The 24,758-nt window shown below is 29.0% G+C and overlaps 2 protein-coding genes across 2 annotated transcripts; one reads left to right on the forward strand and one right to left on the reverse strand.

Moving 5' to 3' along the window:
• Positions 1 to 4,075: 4,075 nt before the first annotated feature.
• On the forward strand, positions 4,076 to 5,955 carry LOC101243638 (thylakoid lumenal 19 kDa protein, chloroplastic). Its single transcript, XM_004229571.5, has one exon. The coding sequence runs from the start codon at positions 5,102 to 5,104 to the stop codon at positions 5,825 to 5,827; it is 726 nt and encodes a 241-aa protein (XP_004229619.1). The 5' UTR covers positions 4,076 to 5,101; the 3' UTR covers positions 5,828 to 5,955.
• A 4,069-nt stretch (positions 5,956 to 10,024) lies between these two features.
• On the reverse strand, positions 10,025 to 14,501 carry LOC101262756 (zinc finger protein WIP2-like). Its single transcript, XM_004231067.5, has 2 exons — positions 13,798 to 14,501; positions 10,025 to 10,669 (listed from the first exon to the last, which is right to left on the reverse strand). The coding sequence occupies exons 1-2, from the start codon at positions 14,260 to 14,262 to the stop codon at positions 10,238 to 10,240; spliced, it is 897 nt and encodes a 298-aa protein (XP_004231115.1). The 5' UTR covers positions 14,263 to 14,501; the 3' UTR covers positions 10,025 to 10,237.
• Positions 14,502 to 24,758: the final 10,257 nt, after the last annotated feature.

The raw sequence follows: 24,758 nt of genomic DNA on the forward strand, positions 1-24,758 counted from the left end.
TTGGATATATGCCACAACTCACCTCTATGGAAGGTTTGAGAAAAAATGATACATGTCACTTCTCATCTCTACGGAAAATTTGAGAGGAAATAAATTTTATTTGGCATAAATGGCTAATTGTATTGTACGTTTTATACGTCACTATGGTATGAACTACCGAAAGGGCAAAAGAAAGAAATAGTTCTTGCCTGTAAGGGTTGGGTCATTATTGTGTGGCAATACAAATTTGTCATTGGTTGTGTACCTATGGTACAACAAAAGTAAAGCAAGAAAGACGTCTTGCTCGTAATGATTTTCGACCATGACAATAATAATATAATTTCTTCCTTGAAGGAAATGCTCACCATAGGGGTGGTGTCATGCAATATGTGATAGTACACAAAATTAATTGCAAGCTCTAACGAGTTGCGCTATTATCAGAGGAATAATATTGGAATTGTAGTAAGTCTCAAAAGAAACTTTTTAAGTTTTGGATGAATTGAAAATAAATATTGAGACTATAAATCACTACAACCGAAGAGGGTTATAAATGTTTATGTAAAAGATTACCCTACTTTTCCTCTTGTTTGTTCCATACAAAATGTACATGCTGATGAAATCACATGTAAAAGTAAATTATAAGTGTATTAAAATAAAGATCAGTTGGCATGACTGGTTGACCATTCTGATTAAATGTGATGCAAACGTGATTGAGAATTCAGGTGATTTATATGATGAAGAAATAAAGATTCTTCAAGAATTTTCTTGTGTTGCTTGTTCTCTTGATAAAATGATCATTGTACCTGCTAAGGTTGAGATTGTAATCCCCTAAAATTTTTGGAACATATAAAAGGGTGAATATGGGCTCGTTCACCTGTCATGTGGATCATTTGCAACTATATGATTGATGCATCTATGCAATGGTCACATGTATTTTGTTGTCAACTTACAAATTGGTTTTTGTAAGGTTGTTTGCTCGAATTGTTAAAATTAAGAGCACAGTTCCAAACTATGAAATTATATTGATAATGCTGGTTGATTTAGCAGAAATTGTATGCCTCCAATTATAGCTAAATCATGGTTATGAGAACAAAACTCCCGAATAAGATTTGTATGAGATAATTTTATTTAACATGTAGCAACACATGTATGCATCAAACCAACAAGGTTTCCCCATTAAAATTGGTTCAGGATCAGGAACCACATAATTTTCATCTAAAATGTTGAATGTGCGGTTATGATTTTAATTGCTCCACCACGCACAAAGATGAACTTTCAAATAAGGTTGGAATGAATGTTAGATTTTCTAACATTAGGGGGAGAGATGATTGACAGCTGAAAATTATGTGTGAGGTTAATTATGAATTATCTAGATCCTCGTTAAATAAATATGTGAACTTAAAGTTCAAGGGATAATTCAGTTGTGTAATGTTGCAAATCAGTTGCCAGATGAGTGCACTGACCCTATGATATAATTCAGCTGCAAATGCTTCAATGTGAAGTCCTTGAAGGACAGAGTCTATGATACGCCGGAAGCGTAATAGACCAATCGATTCCAAATATAAAATTTCATGAAGGCAAGTGCTATAAAGGAGCACATTGACATAACACTTCATAAAATCTTGAAAAAGGTTCAGGTACCTGAAATAATGAAAAATGAAGAGATCTCGATAAGTTATGTCTTATTGGAATTGATATCAAATAATCGTCGACGGTATCTTTGATATGAGGTACCGTTCAATGATATAAATTGTGACGAGGATCTTAAATTCAAATCTGTCATATAGTGTGGACAGATAAATGGTTGGCCAAGTAAAATGCACAATTCAAGTATATTTTGTTTCACTTAGAAAAGTGACATTTTGGACTGGTAGTCCATAAATCAAGTTATAATGTCAGTGGGGTACAAATAAATTATTATGTGATAGTATAACCGTAAGATATCAAATACGATTTGTGCCTTGGGGCATAAAGGTTTATCGCAAAAATACTGACATTATTGGAGATATTTTCTCCTTTGGTAGATGCAATGAGGTTTGTTTTGATCTGGCAACATATGAAAACTTGAATGCATGTAATGAATAATTGTAACGTCTAGCTAGACAATGAAGATTATATGAAAATCATTGAAACAATCGAGGTGTCTGAAACATATAAGAGTTTGAAAGAAACTTTTCCAATAAAGCTTCAAGAATCCTTATATGGATTGAAATAGTCAAGGAAGAAAAAGGGTACAAAAGAATGACCCTAATTGTCCTTGAATTTTTATGAAAAGGTCTTGGTAAGACAAAATTTTGTCTTGACCTACAGATTGATAATTTGACAAATGAAATATTTGTCTAACAGTGCACATACACTGAAAAGTTTTGATGCAATTTTATATGGATAAATCGCATTCATTGAGTACCCCAATGATTATGAGATCACTTGACATAAATGATGATTCAGTTTGATCTCAAAAGAAGGATAAGGAATTTCTTGGTGATGAAACTCTATCTTGGTGCAATCAGGGCATTAGTGCATTTTACTAACAATATTTGACCAGATATTTGTTTTGCAGTATATTTACTGGCAAAATTCAGTTTCTTCCCAATAAAAGGACATTGAAATGGTGTTTAGCACATGATTGAATATCCTCGAAGAACTATAATTATGGGTCTATTCTATCCTGAAGAATCCAAGACAAAATTGATTGGTTACCCAGATGCAAAATATTTATCTGATCCGCATAAAGATCTATCTCAAGCACGCTATGTGTTTGCATGTGGAGGCACAATAATATCCTGGCGATCAATGAAGCAAATGTTGCTATGCAGAAATAAAAGTCCTCCATGAAGCAAATCTAAAGTGCGCCTGGTTGAGATAAAGGACACACTATATTCAAGAAATGTGTGGTTTTTCTTTGAAAAAAGAATATACCAACCACAATGTACAAAGATTGGAGACATCATCACAAGAAATTAAGTGATGTTTAATCAGGGGAGTATAATACGCGTTGCACTCTTTTTTCCTTGATCGAGGTTTTTTCCCACTGGGTTTTCCTGACAAGGTTTTTAATGAGGCAACAAATAGTGCGTATCAAAAGATATGTGTACTCTTTTTCCTTCACTAGAATTTTTTCCCACATGATTTTTCCTAGTAGGGTTTTAACGAGGCACATTATCTATGGACATTCAAGGGGGAGTGTTATAAATCTATTGTGTTATGTGGATGATCCATTAGAGTTATCCAACAATTAATTAGATTCATGTATTAGTGTTTCCAATGTGATAAGATTCAAGGTGATATGAGCCTTGATGATAACTATGTATAATTCCAAGGTGATATGAACCTTGATGATAACTATGTATAATTCTAAGGTGACCTTTGACTATAATATCTCAACACTATAAATAGAGATATCATTCACCATACAGTTGAATATGAAGAAAATTCCTCTTCTTCTGTCTAGTTCTCTTGTCTTCTTCTCTTTATGATTATATTCTTATGAGCTTGATTTTATAACAAATAGTTAATTGTTTTTTTTTTATGATCTCTTAAAGAACACGGCAAAAAATAAAGTTAATTAACTAATACAAAAAAAAGGGTATAATTTTATTTTTTATCTTTTCAATAATTTGATAATTTCATAAACATTTAAATGCATTAAATATACTTCAACAAGATGATATAATGGAAAGATCGTTAGTAATCTTGACAAACAATTACATAGGTCTTGGTACTATTTTCATGTAACCCAAAATCGAAAATTATCCATAAACTCCTACAGTTCTACATATATACATACTCTCTTGGTTATATAATATCTATTTATTCTTGAAATTCAAGCTATGTGAGGCCCTCAACTGTCATTAATCTTTTCGTAAATAACCTTCAGACGCTTTTTGAAAAAAAATTATAATTGTTGTTTATTCCTATTTTATTAATTGATTTGTCAAATAGATCGAAAGACGAATAATTCAAATTAAACGTAAAACTAATTTAGGTGATGTATCTACTTAGCACCCATGGACTCTAAATTCTGAATCCGCCTCGGAGAATGACACATATAAAAGCTCAAAATGTAATGACCCGCCCAAATTCTAAATACTTTTCTTTTTTGTTGTTGAAACCCACCCGTTTAACTGGATCTAATCCATTTAATTTTCATTTTCATTCTTCTTTTTTCAACATCAGAACCTTCTAAACCTTATACTTTTACAATTTACACTGGGTTTCATTTTCTTTTTTTAATTTTGGACTATTTTTTTTCATTTGATTGTTTATTTGTTGGATAGTAACAAAGATGGTCCTAAATTTGGAGATTGTCATACAATTATTATTCAGTAGTCACTGAATTTAAATGTGAAAATATTATACACAAATAAAGTTTATTATTGAAAAGCTCTGAAAGAGTTGTACTGGTATGCTTAACCTTAAAATTTGACTTTGTTGTCATTTAAGGTTAATGTCCTACTCATGGCTAGATCAAACTATGAAGGAATGAATTTTAACTAATGAACATAAACGCCTTTTTTTGAATGTTTGGATATTGAAAAAAAGAAGAAATGAAAATAAAATTAATTTGATCCATTTTACGGGTGGATTTCAACAAAAAAAAAAAATAGATTTGGGACTTTTTCTTTCAGCTTGACATGTGTCCTACGGTTATAATTAAGGGTAAATTTGTGTCAAAGTATGATGAGCGAATATATATTTGGCTGGAAAATATAACAAATGATATATTTAAACTATTTCTAGTAGTACAGAAATATATTTAATCGTTTCCTGAAATAAAATTGTATATAGTATTGTGCATAATTGAAACGAGGCTAAATTTAAATATTTTAAATGATCATTCATAAGAATAAGACGTTCAACTTCTTAAACACATGTAATTGAGAAAATCATCATATTTAATGCCTTAAAAATTTATCAAATATAGTTACGGACAAATTTAAAGGATCGTATTTGTGTTTTACAAAATAGGAAATATGACATGGCACCATAAACCATTGATGATTGGCTACAACTACAATTGGCTTGTTTCACCAAATCTTACTAAATGGATAAGATCCATATTTTTTATAATGACAAATAATAGCCTATCCCCTAAGCCAAAAAAATTTCACAAACAATCCACATGGCAAGTATTCTCCACCCCTCATCCCTCCTTTCCTCCTCCTCTTCCACCACCACCACCACCACAAAACCACCAGTATCACCACCCTTTTCCAGACCCCAATCCACCTTATCACCACCCTCTAAACCCCTTTTAACCACACTAACCGCCACAGCAATAGCCACCACAATACTAACGACCTCTCTCCCTTCTTTAGCAGATTCCCCCTCCAGCTTCAACATTTACTACGGTACAGCTGCTAGCGCCGCCAATTACGGCGGCTACGGAGGAAATTCCGATAAGAAGGCGTCGGCTGAGTATATTTACGACGTCCCCGATGGGTGGAAAGAGCGTCTGGTGTCGAAAGTTGAAAAGGGCACAAATGGAACAGATAGTGAGTTTTATAACCCGAAGAAGAAATCTGAGAAAGAGTACCTTACTTATCTTGCTGGGTTTAGGCAATTAGCGCCTAAAGATGTAATTCTGAATAACTTAGCTTTATCTGATGTGAATTTGCAAGATTTAATTGCTAATGCTGATGGGGTTACTTCAGAAGAGAGAAAAGATGAAAATGGGCAATTGTATTATGATTATGAAATTGATGGTGTTCTTGGTCATAGCTTGATCTCTGTTACTTGTGCTAATAATAAATTGTATGCTCATTTCGTCAATGCGCCGGCGCCGGAATGGAAGAAGGATGAAGGCATCCTGAGGCACGTCCATCAGTCTTTTAAAACGGTTGGGTAATATGAGATTGTAATTGTAACTGTCTATAGAAAAAAGAGTTTCGGAATTTGTAATAAGATTGAGATACTCAATGTAATCACTATCTCCTCATATGGATTTTGGTATCTGAGTTGTTTTTGTGTGTTGCAGTGTTGGTCTCTATCTGTACATTACCTTTACAATGAACTTGCATCTTGTATGCAGTGTTCACCAATCTGAGATGTCCATTTGCATCTTGGTTGTTTCATCTTTGCTCCCTAGTTAGCGATAATGTCTGCTACGTGCGTCAAAGTTCTCGAGCAGTAACGTAATCTCTTCCAACAGAGAGGTTCAGAATTGAGCTTAACGGATCCATTTTGTCCAGTTTTTGTAGATTCTATCCAACTATACAGAGTGTCCCGAGTTGCAAAAAGGATTAATGAAAGAAACAAACAAACTTATGAACACATTGCACTACCTCATGATTTATGCAGTTGACAAGCCAACAACAACATCTAGATAGCAAATTGGCCTATAAGGTAGATGCATCCTCCCACGTCCAGAAGTTGAAAGTCGCGGAAATGAGGATGTTGATATGAACGGGTGGGCATACTAAGAGAGATAAGATTAAAAATGAGGATATGCGGAATATTTGGAGGGTGATCTCCTTGCTGAAGCAGACTTAAGATTTAAATTTTACGAGTTTTCATAATATTTCAAGTTAATATATGATAAAATTTGAGTTCATAGTCAAATATTTATAAATATAATTTTAATTAAATTCAAAAGAAATACTAACTTCTAATAGAGGCATTATCACCATACTATAATTGTTACTATTTTGCTCTACTGTTGGCAAAGTTATAGGTTCTCTGTTGTTACCAGACTAGTTGCTAGTTTCCATTATGACTGGTAGCATGCAGTGGAACAGCTGCTGAAGCAAATTAAAGCCACTGGGAAGATGCAGGTCTGTTTTAGCATATGGTGTAGGCCATATTCCTAATGACATAACATTCACCTTTAGGCAAACTTACCTTTTGCTCTATTTGACCCTCCCAGGTTCTTGCATTAAATATTTAAATTCTTCTTTCACTTTCCTTTTCTTTTTCTTTTTTTTTATAATCGTGGTGTCTGAGTTATCTTACACATGTTCTTTTACTCCATTGGTATTACTAGATTATACGTCTTGTTGGTTCACAGTTAGGAGTTGATACCGTAGTCTAATTAAAACATGTTGTTAATTCCCTTTGCATTTTATTTGTTTTGTTGGGGTGTTTGTATTCCTCGCAAAATTGTTGGGATCGATATACCTCTTGAGCAAATGATTGGATAGAATATGTTCAACGGTGTGCATGGTTTTACCGGACTATTGCATATGTAAATTGTAATCATCTCAATTCATCTCATGTGCAAGACATTTTAGTTGATCTTATCTCCATGATCTTAGTTTTTAAGGTCCATTTTTGAATGCGCGAAGAATGAACAAAGTTGTGGCCTTAATCTGTTGAAGGGAAATGTTGAATGTCATTACCCTAAATCCAACAAGTAGAGTGGCATGTATCAGCTGTTGCAAAACTTGTACAATTTTGCCTAAATAGTCATATGAACTAACTGCTTCCCTCTTGTCTATTATGGTGCAATAACTGGGGAAGGATGCAAGCATAATCGTATACACGATTGGCTTTTTGATCTTCAACAACAGCACATCAGGAGTCGAAATCAAGAAACAGGTACATAATACATTTGAGTTTCTCTTCTATGAACACATCCTAATGTACTTCAGCCATTTTACATATGCAGTACCACTTGTTGGCGACTAATCACTGTTTCGTTTGGCTGCTGCTTAGTCTTTATATTTCATGTTTGAAACTATAGAGCATAGGTTTGTTACAATCCTCGCGGATTTGAATCTGATTTCAGATATACTGCAGTATGAAACACACTGCTCAGAAGACTGTTTCGTCATACTACTTCTTGGACGAACGGTTAAAAAATGGCCTGAACTTCAGAGTAGCCAACATTTATGTGTTGATCATAGTTGTAATGAAAACATCACAATTCACAGGTAACCATAATGTTCTGCTCAGCTTCTTTTAAGCTAGTGGATTCGTCTGAACCTGTGAACCCCACCTAGCTAGTGGAGCAGTCACATTGGCTACTCTGTGGTGCAGGGGTACTCTACATACCGATGAACGCGAACATTTTTATGTAGGTCTGAATAGAATAGAACTGAATGTACCAGATTTATATCAGGAATGATAGTTTGACCTTTAAACACGAAAACTATTTGTGGTTATGCAGGTGTAACTGATTTCTTCTAGTTTTCAATTGATAATATAACCATTCTTATTTTAAATTATTTTTCATAAGATAGTACTTCATGTATGTCAAATTTCTTCTAATCATTTTCATGAAAAGATTATTTTTTTACAAATAGTATTTAATATTTGCTAAAAAATAATAACTTATAACCTATTATTATTAAAAATGAGACCCCTTAAATTTGGGGGTCTAAGACACAGGTCTTTTCTTTTAACACTGTCGAGTCACCCCTGCATATGTCCTTAAATGTTTTTTTATTAATTTCCCGTTATCCAGCATCCAGAGTATTCATATTAGAGTTCGACTAAATTTATATTGGAACAGAAAGTCTCACCATATCCACATTGAAGTGCGACTAAATTTAGATCCGTGCTAGAAACTCGAATTCGCGCCAGAGTCACGCCGATAATATTCATATTGAAGTCTCATTAAATTTAGATTTGTGCTAGAAAGTCTAGTTGGGAGGCAAAACACTCCCTAACAAAAGCAACTTCGTATTAATGAGATTCAACTTCATATTAAGGAGACTCAAATCTAAATCATCAGACTAAAAATAAAAAAATATTTATCACTCCACGAAAATCCTAATCGTGTCGTTAATGCTATTCTATCAGTCAATATATACGCTTATAAAATTATAAAAGTGCCTCAAATTTTTCCCAACTCCATTCATTATAGCCAAAATAAGATGTTTACTGATCACCCCAACAATAATAGTAAATATATAGAGAATATAGGAAATAAATTTGGGTGCCACCAAGTGTTGAATACAAGATGGTTAAGAAACTAAAATGGAAAAAAAAAATACACTTCATCTCCAAATATTAACCCTCAATGAATAGAATTTTCTGCAATAAAAAGTTAAAAACTGAATTATTTATATGTCATCAACTTTTTCTGCAACCAACTCCCTTAGTATTATTACTGTATGTAATGTAAGAAACAAAATGACATATATTTTTTCTCTCCTTTTTATTTCTAGTTTCCGTATTATATCACCTTTTTTGCTTTTTTTTTTTTTTTCTTAAAAGAAAATATTGCTGTTCAGCCTGTTCTCTTTCTCCTTATATGCACTTTATTCCCTTTCTATATAGTAAAAAAAAAAATAATTACTTTATTTTAAAGAAATAAGCATTGATTTCCACATATTAAATCCATTTATTTTTCCTGAAATAAACAAGAAACGAAAAAAAATCCATTCGATGCATGATATCTCTATTCACTATTAAAAGTTATTGACATTTTATGATATATTTGATGAATATTTCATCTTTATTTTGATTGAATTAGTGGAAAAAGGAAAAAATATTAGTGTTTTCACATAAAAAATTAGAAAATTTTAAAGTATTTCAATGAGAACGTGCGCGTTTTCCCGTCGAGCTGGTCCGGTGTTTGGAAAATCTTGTTTTATAACAGAATTTTCATTAAATTGATGTGAAAACAAAATTTGTTTTTTTATAGTAATTGAAGTCCGACTAAATTTGAATTTATATCTTGCGAGGCCTATTTTTATGGGATGGCGTTTCTAACGAAATGTTTTTATTCCCAAAACTTTAATCCAACAATTTTAGTTAAGATGAAGAAATTTAAATCATAACCCATATTGCTATAGAACACAAAGTCATGTTAAACAAACCTAATAGAATTGTTCTTCAAAAAAACATTTTTCTCAACAGCTAAACAAAACGCACGCATAAGAAACGGATTCAATTGAATTTGATCACAAGATTCAAAAGTCTTCTTTATAATCTTAAACTTCGTATCAGGTCAAATTATATCATTTTTTGTGAAACCGAGAGAATAGTATACTATTAGAAAGAGGAAGATTCATTTTCTTCACATGACAAACCCTAATTAACATATTTTGCCAACGCATATTCTCAACCTTATATTTTTCCTAACAATTAAGAAGAAAACTTAGTAAACACTGAAACAATACACATCTTTATATTACATAGCTAGAAAGAAAAGAAAAAATCATTTACACAAACCTTACATTTCTCATCCAAAATAAAATAAAAATAGAACGAACTTTAATTTGAATATCATAACAAAAGCAAAGTCAACATATAGCTCGTTACAAAAGTCTTCGACCTTTAAAGTTCTTAGCACTGAACTGTAAACAATGATTTACATTAAATCTTGTTCAATCTCAGAGTTTGATTCTTCCTCTAGTTCTTCAAGATTAGGTACCCCAACTGCGCCATGACCGCGTCCAAATGACTTAATATGGTCTTTTAGAGACCTCTTATGCTTAAAATCAGATCCACAAATACAATACCAAATCTTACCACAATTCTTCTCATGAGTTCTCCAATCACCTTTCACAGCAAATGGCTTACCACATTTTCTACACATGAAAGGCTTAGCACCATGCTTCCTCTTGTAATGTGTTTGAAGTGTTCTAAAGTCTTTTAATGGCCTTGCTCTTGGGTGATCAATGTTGTGTTTACAACCAGGTGCACAACAGTAACATGGTAGCCTTAACATTGCACTTGGTTGTGTACCTCTTAATGATTCTGGACCTTTTCTGTATTGAGATCCATGTCCCCACATATGCATCTAATTAACAAGATCAAGAAAAACTCTAGTTAGAAACAAATGTACTGATACGGATTTAAGTTATATACCTTGATTGACGAGTAAGAGTTTACTATTTCTTTCTTTTGTAAAAGTGGCAATAATATAATATATTTAGCAGCAATAATATAATATAGGTTTTTTATAACCATTTTTTTATATATAAAAGTCATTAAAGACTCATGCTCAACTATATGCTGCTAAAAGTTTTAGCAATATTAGATGCGATAAATTAAGTAATTTACTCAATTACTGCTAAATGTTCATGTGGCAATAGAATATCTATGCTACTAAATATCCCTTTTGCTATAATAGATTTTTAACATCATTATTAGTATATAGAACCAACAATGGACCTAGTTCCATAGAATCTAATGTGTTGACTCAAACATACTATATTGCAAACTTAGAAAGTTTATTTTAATTGACTTATCTTAATTTTTTTTTTAAGTCAAAAAAACTTTTTAAAACAGTTTTGTAATATTTACATAAAATAAAATAATTTTTTTATAGATTTAATTTTAAGAAAAAGAGAAAGAGAGCCTAAAGCCCATCCAAACAGTCTGATAGGAAATAAATAAAGATAAAGAAATAGGAAGACTGAGCATCCAATCTCAGGATTTGATAATAAGTGCACCAGTTGAAAATTTTGATTATAGACAATTCAGTATCCATGAATTAAAATTTCTGAGACCTTAAATATAAATAAACAAATTATTACATTATATTATATATATATATATATATAACATTTCATACATCTGTCTCCAAGGGTCAAAAATAAGATATCTTTAATGAATGAATCATCCATAATCTATTTGAGAGATTTTAGTCAAACAGTACATCATATCAAAGCATCTAATTTTGAAAACATGTCATCACAAAACCGAACTAGCTTCAATATACGAAGTATTACTGACTACTCTTTCCGTGCACTATTATTTGTCATGGTTTCTATTTTTAAAGTCAAACTATAAGAACTTTGATTAACATTTTAAGCAGTAGTGGAGCCAGGATTTTCAATAAAGGGATTCAAAATTCGTAGAAAGAGACATGAGTAGACGAGGAGGTTTCGACATCTACTATATATACGTAAAATATTATTCTAACAATGTATGAATAGTATAATTTTCTGTCGAAGGAGGTTCAAATGAACCCCCTTGTACCAACGTAGATCCGCCCATGATTTTAAGAGATATTTTTTCATCATATTGATATACAAAAAATTGTAATTTATAGTACTTTTCATATAATTTTTGAATATCTAAATTTTTTTTGTTTAAAGTATCGAATTAATGTAATCTAATTTAACTTTACAAATTAATCAAATTAACTTTCAAAAAGCGCAATATGACAAATAAAAATGGACGGAGGAAGTATATCTTTTCATTTAAGCTCATTCTTGAACTAAAATCATACTAAAGAAAAAAAAATACCAGAAATTCTCTTCTTTTTTTGTATATATTTGATAGGACTAAAAGACTCCTAAAATAGAAATCATAGAAAGGTTATGACATTTTTGAAACATTTGGTAGATAATCGTCACTTGAGTAACAGTTATTAAGTGTGAAATAATAATTATTAGTTGAATGGTCATCATCCGAAAGATCAACTCCATAAAAAAACAAATTGAAATTAATGAAACTTGAAGGGTCAAATAGTTAATGAATAAAGTAAGTTAATTATTGGAACAAGAGTTATCTTGAAGTTGGGAGGATGACAAAAGGTGAAAAAGGGAGTATTAGTGTTAAGATTATTCATTCAATTTTAGGAGAAAGGAATAGTTATATTCTGCAAGAAATACTGAGAGTTCTCAGAAGTACCATTAAATTAAATGATACTATATTGTTATGTTTTTTTTTACTGAATTAATAGAAGAAATTAAAATTAAAATGTCCTGATTCTCCTGAATCAGTCAAAAAAAATTAACACTGAAAATCTTGTCAGATTTTAACACTGGAAAAATTGTCAGTTTCACATTTGACCATATTCACCTGGTAGCAGAAATTTGTGCACTAAATTTGTTTGAATTGTCTCTATTACCCAAATACCAAAAATTATATGAATAAAAAAGAAAAGTAAAAGGAAATTAAGACTTTATTGAGGAAAAGCTAATGTAACCTAACTTTAAGATGTAAGTAAATTTGTCAAAAGCCCTAATTTCATGCATAAATAAGTGTGGTATTGAAGAAAAAAAGTAAATAAGAAATAGGAATAAATCACATGATTATTGGTAGTTGTAATAGTAGTTTAGACAAAAAGGAAAAAAGGAAGAAGAAAAGTAGCTAGTTGAATGTGTGTGAGTACAAAATCCATAACAAATGGATAGAACATGAAGAATTTTATGATGATATCATCAACTAAATCATTTTAACTAAGAAATTGTAAATGAAACAAAAAATAAAATTAAAAAAAATCAGAATTCAACTTGTAAATGATTCAAAATATACACAAAATTTCCCTAAAAAGGAAGTATAAATTCAAATTTGATGGGAAAAAAAAACAAAGATTGGCTAGCTAAGTGTGTACTGACATATATAGGGGGATGCAACAAAATTCATTGGATTCAACTGAAACTTGAATTCAATTTTCTCTTTTTTGGGGTGTGTGTGAAACATATAAATACACATGGAAAAAATCAATAAAATTTAATTTGTGACTATTTTAAAATTAAAATGAGTTTTAGTGCTAATAAACTCAAAGATCATTAACCCATCAATTTTATGTATATAGAATTCTTTGGTGAACTTCTTGTGTATTTCATCTCAAGATTAAAATTGTATGGTTTGGACATACTAACTGTTGTAGTTTTAATAAATTATTACACATAAATTTATTATTTCACATCAAAAGTACTGAGTTCAGATGAACTTTGTATTTCAAACACTCTGTCTGCCACTATATCTCATGAGTACTCTATATCTCATGAAAGGAGTTTAGCTCCCTTCTATGTATATCATGTTTTGGTTTATTTATAAAAATAGAACAAAACTCCACCCAATTTTTATTTTTTTTTGAAGAATTTGAGTGTTCTTTTTATAAAAAATAAAATATATTAATTTAAATTCTGAATCCGTCTCTGTATCTAAGAGAAGTTGTAGTACACATACCTGAAGATTGTTGTATCTATTGAAAGTCTTGTAGCAAAGATGGCAAGAGAATTGTGTTGGACCAATGAGAATTTGAGAAGGAGTAGGGATCCAATATTGTCCCTTATTTAGTGTTGTTGATGATGTATTGTTATTATCATTAGAAACCACATCAAATTGATCTTCTTCTTTATTTCCTCCACTATCTACTACTCCTTCACATGAATTTGGCGGCCCTATATGTAGAGATACACTCACATTTTCATTATAATAATTAGTTGTAGTAGTATTTTCCTCATGAGAAAAAGTAGTACTACTACTCTCACAAGAATACTTATTATTATTATTACTGAGAAGTGGAAGAGCTTCTCTTAGTGGTGGTGAAGAAGGTGCAATTTCTTTGTTGTAGCAAGATGAAATATATTGTTGATGAAGAGGAAGAAAGTTGAACCATCCTGTGAAGAAATTATAATAGGGTTCTGTCATACTCAAAACTTAGAGAAAAAAATTGTTTTCTATAGAGTTCTATATATCTTGGGATTTCATGTATATTGTAGACACTTAATTAGGTAGTTTGTGTATAATTGGTACATGTATATTTATATATGAATAAAGAGGATTTATTGGGATGAGAAAATGGAGGATGGGTGAAGGGGAAAAGAAGAAAGAAAAAAGGTGAGGAGAAAAGGGTTGGAGGGGGGGGGGGGGGGGTTAACTTTAGCTATATTGTGATAGTGAAATGAAAGGAAATATATTGTTTCAAAGTGTCTTAGTTTAATGGGGGTATAAGGATGGAGTAAAAATCATATATCTAGAGCAGTTTTTATATTTGTATCGAAAAATTTATCAAATATATGTATAAAAATTAAATTTAGAAACCAACAATTACTATTCTCTCTGTCCACTTATAGTTGTTATATTTGCTTTTCGAAAGTTAATTTGATTAATTTTTTAAAATAGATTAGATTATACTAATTCAATATTTTAAATAAAAAATTTAGATATATTCAAAAGTTATCCGAAAAGTACTGTAAATTACAATTTTTTACATACCAATATGATAAAAAAAAATATATCATAAAATTTTAATAAATTTTTTTTTATAATTTGACACACAGAAATATTATGGCAATTAAAAGTGAATGGATATAATAATTACTAACACCTAATGTCCTTAGATATTTTTAGAATTTAAAAATCGTGATAAAGTTTAAATTCTGACTTTGTCTAAGATTGAGCACCAAGTTTGAAAAAATAAGAATGATTTTTTAATCTTTATGATTTTAAATCAAAATTTATATAATGTACTAAATTGATATTTGAAACTTGAGGCCTTAAAATGTCATATGACCTGATTATTTAAGGAAAATTCTTAAAATAGAAATTAGGAAGTATAATTTTTTTAATAAAACTAAAAAAAAGTAAGACATGTTATTTTCCTTTTTTCATTAATCTCACAATTTTTTTGGTCCTTTTTTTTTATTGGGGGAAATTCTTATTTTGAATTTTCATTTTCATTTTTTTCTTCATAACTTATTCATGTAACTGTATTAATATCAATTGCCATGTTTAATTAAGTTTGTCATAATTTTAGTACATTATTTAATTTGTTCTACTTTATATGGTAACATTACTATTGGAGGAGTCAAAAATATTCTTCTTCAACCGCAATTTTGTAAAAAAAAAAAAGGTATTTTTTTAAATATTTTGAGTTATACAAAATTTTATTATGATCCATATTCTTATTTATATCCAACATTTAGTATTTTAATCCTCATGCATGTTCAAAACCTTTATGTGGATTGTGGATCATAGGATAAATTTTTGTACTTTTGAAATATATTTTTCTTAAAAAAAATTATGATCAATCAAATATCAATATATAAGACAAAAAAGATACTGTATAACTTTTTTTATTTTTAGATAATTTTAGGAAAAAATTACTTTGTTTATGATTAAAGGCATCGAAGCAAATGTAGGTGAGAAGATAATAAAAGAAATAAAAGCCATAGGACAAAGTCAGAGACTACACCTAGCAGCTTGTCTCTTTCTTTATGAAAACTCTTATTACCATGTTGTTTCTTGTTTTAATTAATTAATTAGTTTACTATATACAAGAATAAATTAATAATAGGCTTTTAAAAGCAATGAACATTTTTTTGTTCAAGAATATTGAGCACTTACTTTGGATAGTGTGTCTACTGTTTTCTATGTGTTATGATTTTAGTTTCACATACTTAGTTCTTCAGTTATATTTCACTTTGATTCTTATTTATTTAATTTGCTCTATTAACAAAATTAATAAATGATAGTAATACTCTTTCCGTCCTATTTTATTTTATAGGGAAAAGGGTCTGATATACCCCTTAACTTTGTCATTTAGAGCTGATATACTTCTTGTTATGAAAGTGACTCATATATACCCCTATTTGTAAACAAATGGCTCACATATACCTTTTTCCTCTAACGGAAATGAAAAAATAATAATTTTAATCTAAATTTTTATTATTTTTTTCTAAAAAATATAATCTCATATGAGTAAATTTAATCCTCGTCAAACATATTTTTTTGACTTTTTTTTGTTTCAATGACTAATTTATAATTATTATTGTGATAATCAAATTTATTTATGTTTCACTAATATTCTTGTGAAACTTATTGTAGATGATCAAATTTTTTCTTCGAATACGAATTTAAATTACAATACACACAAAAAAAATAGTTTAATTTTTTATTCTTTAAATAAGGAATGAAAGAAAAAACAAAATAAGAATAAGAAATTCAAATAACTATAATAAAAGAAGTCAAAAAATAATTTATGTATGAAAAAAATTAAAATATACCTTGAAAGAATCATATATACCCCTAAATAAATTTTTAAAAAAAATTAGAAGTAATAAATATAAATTTAAAACTAATATTTTAAAATCCGTTAAATGAAGGGTATATGTGAGCCATTTTGTAACGGCAGGGATATATGTGAGCCGTTTGTATAACGGTAAGGGCATATATGAGCCACTTTTATAACGAGGGTATATCAGCTCCAAATGACAAAGTTGAGGGGTATATCAGACCCTTTACCCTATTTTATATGATAATATTTGACCGAGCACAAAGTTTAAAAATAAATGAGAACTTTGAAATGTTTATTGAATTGTCTTTTCAAAAATAGTCATATTAAAAATTAGACTCACTTTTCTATCTCCTCATAAATATATTATCTTTAAGATTAAGTGGACCAACAAAGATTTAAAAAAAAAATTATACATTTGAATATTTATCATATAAGAAAATGTGATATTCTTTTTGGGACTAACGAGAAAGAAAATTACGTCATATAAAATGGGATGCAAAGAATTTTAAATATACAGTCAAAATTAAGCTTTTCACGTCAATTATTAGAGAAGATAAACCTAAAATTATAGATAAGAAAAAAGTGTTGATCGCTAAAAATATACGACCTTGTTAGGTTGGTTATTTTTAAAAATTAAAATTACCAATTTTCTTTTTTAAAATTATAAAATAATAAAATGTAACATTCAATTTGGCAGACCTATTTTATATGATATTTTTTGTTACTTTAAATTTATATTTAATAAAATATAAACAGTAAACACTTTTAAAAAATAATAATAAACCAAATAAAAGAACGTGAGCTCAATAATTCATAGTGTGTCTTTATGATAATTATTTTCCTCGAATATCCAAGGTTATAGAATATGTTTTTTTAGGATTGAATAACTTACCTAATACCTCAAATTTTACTGAACTTTCACCCTATATTTTTGTTTTAAGAAGAAAAAGAATAGAAAAACATAGGAAATTTTATACCCTATGTAATGAAAAAATCAAAAATTTATAGCCAACAAAGAATTGTTTCAGAAAGTCAACTTGTTTTTTTTTTTAAAAAAAATCTCAGGAACTCAATTTTTAGGTTGATCTTTTTTAGATTAATCTTAGATAAATTTTAATCGCGGGTTATAATATAATAAACGCACAGTATATTTATTTTTCTTTTGTGCGGTTATAGATATACTCATCATCTTTGACTTTTTTGAGTAGGTATACTTTCTATTTCATTCAAAGATTTCAATTAAGATTGGAGAAAAGAATTAAGTGTAACTCATATTTCACATTAATCTTTAGTTATTTAATTAAATAATTATTTCTACGAATCCAACTTAGGTATATATATTCTAATTTTATATATCGTAACCCAAAATGACCTGACTAACGTCAAAATACAAAAGGAAAAGGACTAAACAACATGCCATTTATTTCTTTGTGTAAAATTCAAGTTTATTTTAGGTTTTGTAGGGTCTAAGGGGTCAAGATCATGCATAAATGACATGATATCGATAGCTTCCCTATAAAATTATTGCTGAGCTACCTTTACTTTATATACAACTTAGTCTCGCCGTTTTATTTTAAGGATTCTATATTTATTTCTCGTTTACTTTCAAAGAGTGTTTTTTCTATTTTTAATTTTAAAAAAAGAGTCAAAATCTCCTATAATTTCTTTATTTTTGTTATTGTTTGGATGATTGTTACATATTGTTCCATAATGTATTGTATTTGTCACAATCCAACCCATCGGGCCGTGTGAACACCCACTCTAACACCTAAGTAGGAGAACCCTCATATCCAATTGTTAAAACATACGAAAAATGGAATAAAAACGGAGATAAATGAAATCATAGTGTTTTTATAAATGGAAACCTTCTTAAACAAATTCGGGTTAAGACTTGCAAAGTAATTAACACCCCCAAATGGAAACCTTCTTAAACAACTCCCACCATGCGAAAGCAAAAATTAGAAAATGTTGACGATTCTTCGTCTTCATCGAATGAAACATCACCGACCTGCATCTAGTCTATGCCAAAAAGGTATAGCAAGATTAATATTAGTACAAAACCACAAGTACTGGTAAGCATCATCGGCCAACCCGACGACCACCACATAACATAAGAAAATCAACTAACAAGAGTATGCAATAACCATTCTCTCCTCCACCTTTGCCCTCGCTTGAATACCTCGGAATTACACTATTACCCTTACTACCAACCACCTTCTCCGTTGACCTACTTACTAGGTTTTTTATCATAGCCTAACTATTATAACAAATCGAAGAGTCCACAAATACAACTATAAGCATTCCGACTAACCACCGACGACATATCCTTACTTTCTCTTCCATGCTACCCTGTCCGTGCCACACGACACGTTACATTATTTCAAGTTTTCTAACTACGAACCACTATTCTTTTCCTTCCAGGTGAAATTCACCTAAGTAATTGCATCACATACAGAACCCTCACTTTTCGCCTTTATAATGCTCGGATAACCCTTGCTCTCAATTATTACGACCCTTGAACCCTTGGTCTCCACATATCGTTTCACATAGTAAAACAATCAGGTATGGTTCATCATAATTATTTAACAATTTTGGAGAAAACAATATCAATTATCACTTACGAACAACGTGTATTATCACATTCTCAAGATATACTATTATATTAAGAAGTTTTCTCTCATGGAACTCAAAGCCAAACTGTTAGTAAATCCATAACGTAGTACATGTTTCAATGTATGTATCAGAACGTGGCAACCGATTTCATAATTATGCGGAACGTGGTACCGAAATACAACACTCGATCCATTCAACAAGTCACAATCACAATTACAGTCACAAGTATATTCTTAATACCATACCATGAAGTCATAATTCATAGCATTCATTATTCATCTATCTCGTTTACAACAAGTGTGATCAATAATACAACATTCGAATACATACATGTATCAAAATGAAGCAAGAACAAGCATACATCACACAATCATGGAATCACAATCATCACCTACGTATATCGCTTAAACAATATCCCGACCATACTTACCCTAGTTCATCATCTAAGGTTTCTTTCTATAATTTATTCATCCATTGTTTGGTGCACGAAAGCTTACGCATAAGTCCTTATTATTGATTTTCATTTTAATACACAGCAAGCACAAATTTATAACTACTTCATTAATAAATCTAGCCTACCTGGGCGTGATGCGGTTGCATGGAGTTTTGGCTTTGATTCTTGTTTTCAGAAATTCGTGAGCTTATCTTGACCGGAAATTCACAATCCATTGGCCTCGTTACGCTAGAAATTTCCTTCTACCTCTCTTCCAAGCTTGGAGTAGTTTTTGGGGGGTTTCTAAGGTGGTTTACGTCTAATTTAGATATTTAGGAAGAAAGAGAAGATAAAATCTTCACGTTATTTACATTATGTCTCATCTATTCTGCTCTGGTGCCAGTCAACACCGCCCTAGCGGCATCTGGTGACCAAGGGCGAGGCTAGAACCAATGATGGAGGTGATGGTGAACACCCTTCGCCGGAAAATTATATTGTATATGTAGGTCAAATTATTGAAATTGTCATTATATATATATGCACACACCTGATATTATTAGAGCCCTTGGCTTAGTGGTAAAGAGCAAGTTGGAAGTTTGCATGCCCGAGGTCGAAGGTTCGATTCTTGGTAACCTTGAGATTTTAATTAGTGATCAAAACTCACTGAAATTGTAATAAGACATAGTATAAAACTACTATAAAAATGTAGGTAAATAATAAACATGATTATTAAATACCGATTAAAAATAATTAAGGAGAAAAATAATAATATATAACAAATCTTATTTTTTATAAAATGTTAAAAAGTTTACGCTACATATACTCTCTCTTTTTTATAGCAAATAACCTGTATTACTTTTTTTCAATAAAATACACCTAAACCACTATATTGATCTCTAGTTTTCATAGGAGATTTAATGAATACCATGGTGACATGTGGAGCTCTTTTATATAATATAAATATAAATATATGAAAATGAAAGGTAGAATTTTGAGAGTAATAAATATAATAAATTAAAAGAAAGTCGTTACCATATTAGCTAGCAAAGAAAATGATAGCCATGATCACAACACTGTTCATATTGCCTACAGCTACAGAAGAAAAAAGATAAAAAGACCCCAAAAAGGAAAAGGAAAAAAAAAGGAACACATAAGAGTGGATTTAGGATATCGAGTGTGAGTTTTTGAAAACATAATAAATTTTGTGTATATTCAATATATATATATCAAAAAAATCATAAAATATAGAAAAGATTATATTAACCTAGTCATAAAATAGTATTGGACAATTTTCAAAAATAAACTGCCTAATATAGAATATTACGCTACGTATCTCAAGATATAGTGCTACAAAATATTATAGCTGAGAAAGGCGTTATTCATAATGAATACCAAAAGGTCTCTTACTCTATAATTTTATGTAACACACATAATTGACAAACTTTATTGAAAAATTGCAATATAAGAAAGAAAAAGAATGCGATAAACAAATTTCATAGCTAAATAATTAAAATTTCACGTGAACCTATATATATATAAAAAATTAATTACCTACAAAATATTTAAGAACGAGTTAGCTAGAAATTATCGATAAATTTTATTTATTTTTTTTGGAAAAAAAATTGCTATATATAACCTTAATGGTTGAAAAGATGGAGTATATATGTTATTGTGTGGTCTATTATTATCTCTGTCAAGCAAATAGAATGGGGACAGACAATTTGGATTTTTATATAGATATAAATATAATGTAGGTCACATGCAATAAACTGTAGAATTTCAAAAATATAATAATTATCATTATTTTTCTCTATGAAGATAAATATATAGATAGATATAACCAGTGAAGTTGAACTCCAGAGATATCTATACTTCATTCTGACACAAGAGTGATCTCCCAACAGTATACACATTTAATTTACTGTTTTAAGACCTTATAATAAACATCACTGAATTTCTTGGCCTAATAAGTGAGATACTGTCCATTGAGGCCGAATACGTAAATATGTACTTTAATTTAGTTTTGATTAATATTTATGTCTTTTTATTTTTGAGTAAATGCAAATAGAAATTTGAACTTATACAAGATTAAACAAATAGAGATATATATCAAACATGACATATCGCACAAGATATAAATTATCATATAAGATATCACGTAAGATATATCTGTCTACGATTGAGGGTGGAGGAAGGGGAAATGGAGGACAATGTGGGGATTCAAACTCTTACCTAACGAGGTGATAGTTCAGGGAAACAACCAACGTACTCAGATTCTCAATAGTGTGTACTTGTTCAATCTTACACAATATTTAGCGGCATTAAATATTGATACTAATAAAGAGTGTTAAAGTTTTTACCGACATTAGTTAAGTGTAATTAGAATCAACGTCGCTGAAGGCTTTAGGGACATATACAAAGAGTGACAATTGCCGATAAAAATACATATTTAATAACAATTAAAAATTTAATAACGCTAATGATCATTTTTATTATAATATTAAGTGATAATTTATACACATTTTAAATTAAGAAAACGTAAATATTAGTTAAAATCAAATTAAATGATAGTATATTGTTCCTTTAACAAACTATATTTTGTATTTTTTTAAAGAAAACTTTTACAATTTATTAAAATCATAAACATTTATACTAGTCACTTGCTATTGTGGAACAGATGGAATAATAAATTCAAAGGCGTTGGTTACTAATGGAATATTAATGAGTTTTCATTGGCCCCTCATACCTCTTTGACCTTTCCTACAATGTCAGTTGGTGCTAGACTTTTTCGTTTAATAATAATTGTCTATTTTATAAAATAAATAAATAATTTTAAAAATAATTTATAATTTATTTTTATTATTAATTATAGTGATTTTTTATTATATCTTTTTAAGATATTATTTTATTATATTTAAAAAATAATATTATAAAATTATTATTAGATATTATTTTATTATATTTAAAAAATAATATTATAAAATTATTATTCTATTTATATTTTTTTAAAAAGTATACGAAATCAATAGGAGAGAGAATAGATTATGAGAGATTAATATATGCCGATTGTTGGTGGCGTATTATTAAAATGTCATTATTTTTCTAGTGAAATATATTTATTGGCTACATCAATAAATACCAATAAATATTTTAATGGATTCCTAAAAAAGTAATATTCTATTTGTACTATTTTATTGGTTAAAATTTTAGAACTACAAAAATAATAAATAATAAGTGTTTATAGTTATTATAGTTATAATTTTATTTGTTATGGAGGTTGTAGTTTGTATATTTCACATGCGAATATACAAACAGGCTAAGCATATATAGAAATTTTGTATTTGTACATTTAGAAATTTTTCAAAATTTTGTTTGTATATTTTGCTTGACAATATATAAACATGATAATTTACTATGAATTTTTCGTAAACAATATACAAATAGCTAGAGTAAGCACACACAAATACTAAACTTATACAATTAAAAATCAAATTATACAAATTGAACTTGTACAATTAAAAAACCCAATAGAAAAATTTTGTGGAACTATAACAACGGATTAAAAATAATTAAAACTATAGCTATATTACATAGTATACTCAAGATGTTTGTCACTTTTGCATAAATTTTCCCAAATGTAAAACTATTTATTTTGTTGTCCTGAGAATGTCATTTTACTACGATTAAAAATAATTTAATTTTAAAATTCTTTCTTTTACTCTTAATGAAATGATTTTGCTGTTACACATATTTAAAGATTACTTTAAACCACAATAACTTCATTCGATAAGAAATGAATAAGAATAATATACATTTTATAATACTCTCGTTGTCCATTTTTAATTGTTGTGTTGTGCTTTTCGAAAGTCAATTTGAATAGCTTTTAAAGTTAAATTAGATTACATTAATTTAATATTTTAAACAAAAAAAATTTAATATTCAAAAAGTATAAGAAAATACTATAAATTCCATTTTTTCTTATATCAATATGACTAAAAAATATAAATTAAAACTATTATCATTTAACTCTAAAAAATAACTTATAATAATTGAAAATGATCGAAAATATATCATTTTTTTCATTAATTTACGACACACAAAACGGTTTTGTATGAAACAGGGGGAGTATTACTCCTCAAAACGTGAAAGATTGACCGTTTTGAATGAATTGATCTCTTTTTCACATTAGTGTAGTTTCCTATGGATGAATAAAATAATATCCCTTCCGCCTTAACTAATGTGATTTTTTTTTTTTAAGAATTAAATAATTTAAGTTTGATCTATTATTTAGATATGAAATTTTTTTAAAAAAATTAAATAAAATTTATATATTTATAAACTTCGTAAAAAATACTGAAAATTTCTATTATTGACAATTTAAAATATTTAAAACTCCCAAAAATATTAAAATAAAAAGAACAAACCTAATTAGGTGAAGAAATTTGATGTTTTCAAGAACGCACGAGTGTGTAGTGTTTGTAAAGAGAGTCATTTAGGTCTCCAAGACTACACGTTCAACATCTTGTCTTCCTATTTGGGAACTACAAATCAATAATCTTTTGTTTCTACATATTTGTCTTTAATATTTAAATAATTAAATTAATACTCTCTTCATTTCAATAGAAACAAATTATTATATTAATTGATCATCTTATTTAAAGACATATTTTATATTATTTGTGTATTTATTAAATTGGAATTTAAATTAATTGTTCTATCTGTTTAATAATAGTTATTTTACTCTTTGATTGTCTTAAATTTAATATTTTGAGAAAATATATTAAGTGATAAAATTAATCATTATATTTATAATTTCTTTAAAATCATGTAAAAAAAATATGATCAACTAACTGTAAAATTAATATTTTTTCTATTGTTCAAAAGGGATGAATTTTTCAAAGTATTACTAGTAGGAAAAATCCTTTCGGCTGAAATTTTGTCAAAATGGTAAAATAACTTATTTTAAGTTATGTTATTTTATCTTTTTGAACATATTTTTTTTTTTAATTTTAACATTATTTTAATTAAAATATGGAAATAACATCTTTTTATTTTAAAATAAAATAATATTATAGACTTTTT

This window comes from Solanum lycopersicum, chromosome 1 (assembly GCF_036512215.1).
Source record: "Solanum lycopersicum chromosome 1, SLM_r2.1".
Lineage (NCBI taxonomy): Eukaryota > Viridiplantae > Streptophyta > Magnoliopsida > Solanales > Solanaceae > Solanum > Solanum lycopersicum.

What these genes read in the sequence shown, in the direction of transcription:
- LOC101243638 (XM_004229571.5), top strand. Translation starts at nt 5,102, where the DNA reads ATGGCAAGTATTCTCCACCCCTCATCCCTCCTTTCCTCCTCCTCTTCC.
- LOC101262756 (XM_004231067.5), bottom strand. Translation starts at nt 14,262, where the DNA reads ATGACAGAACCCTATTATAATTTCTTCACAGGATGGTTCAACTTTCTT. An exon ending in ATAGATACAACAATCTTCAG is followed by an intron (nt 10,670 to 13,797) that starts GTATGTGTACTA and finishes CTTGTTAATTAG; the next exon opens with ATGCATATGTGGGGACATGG.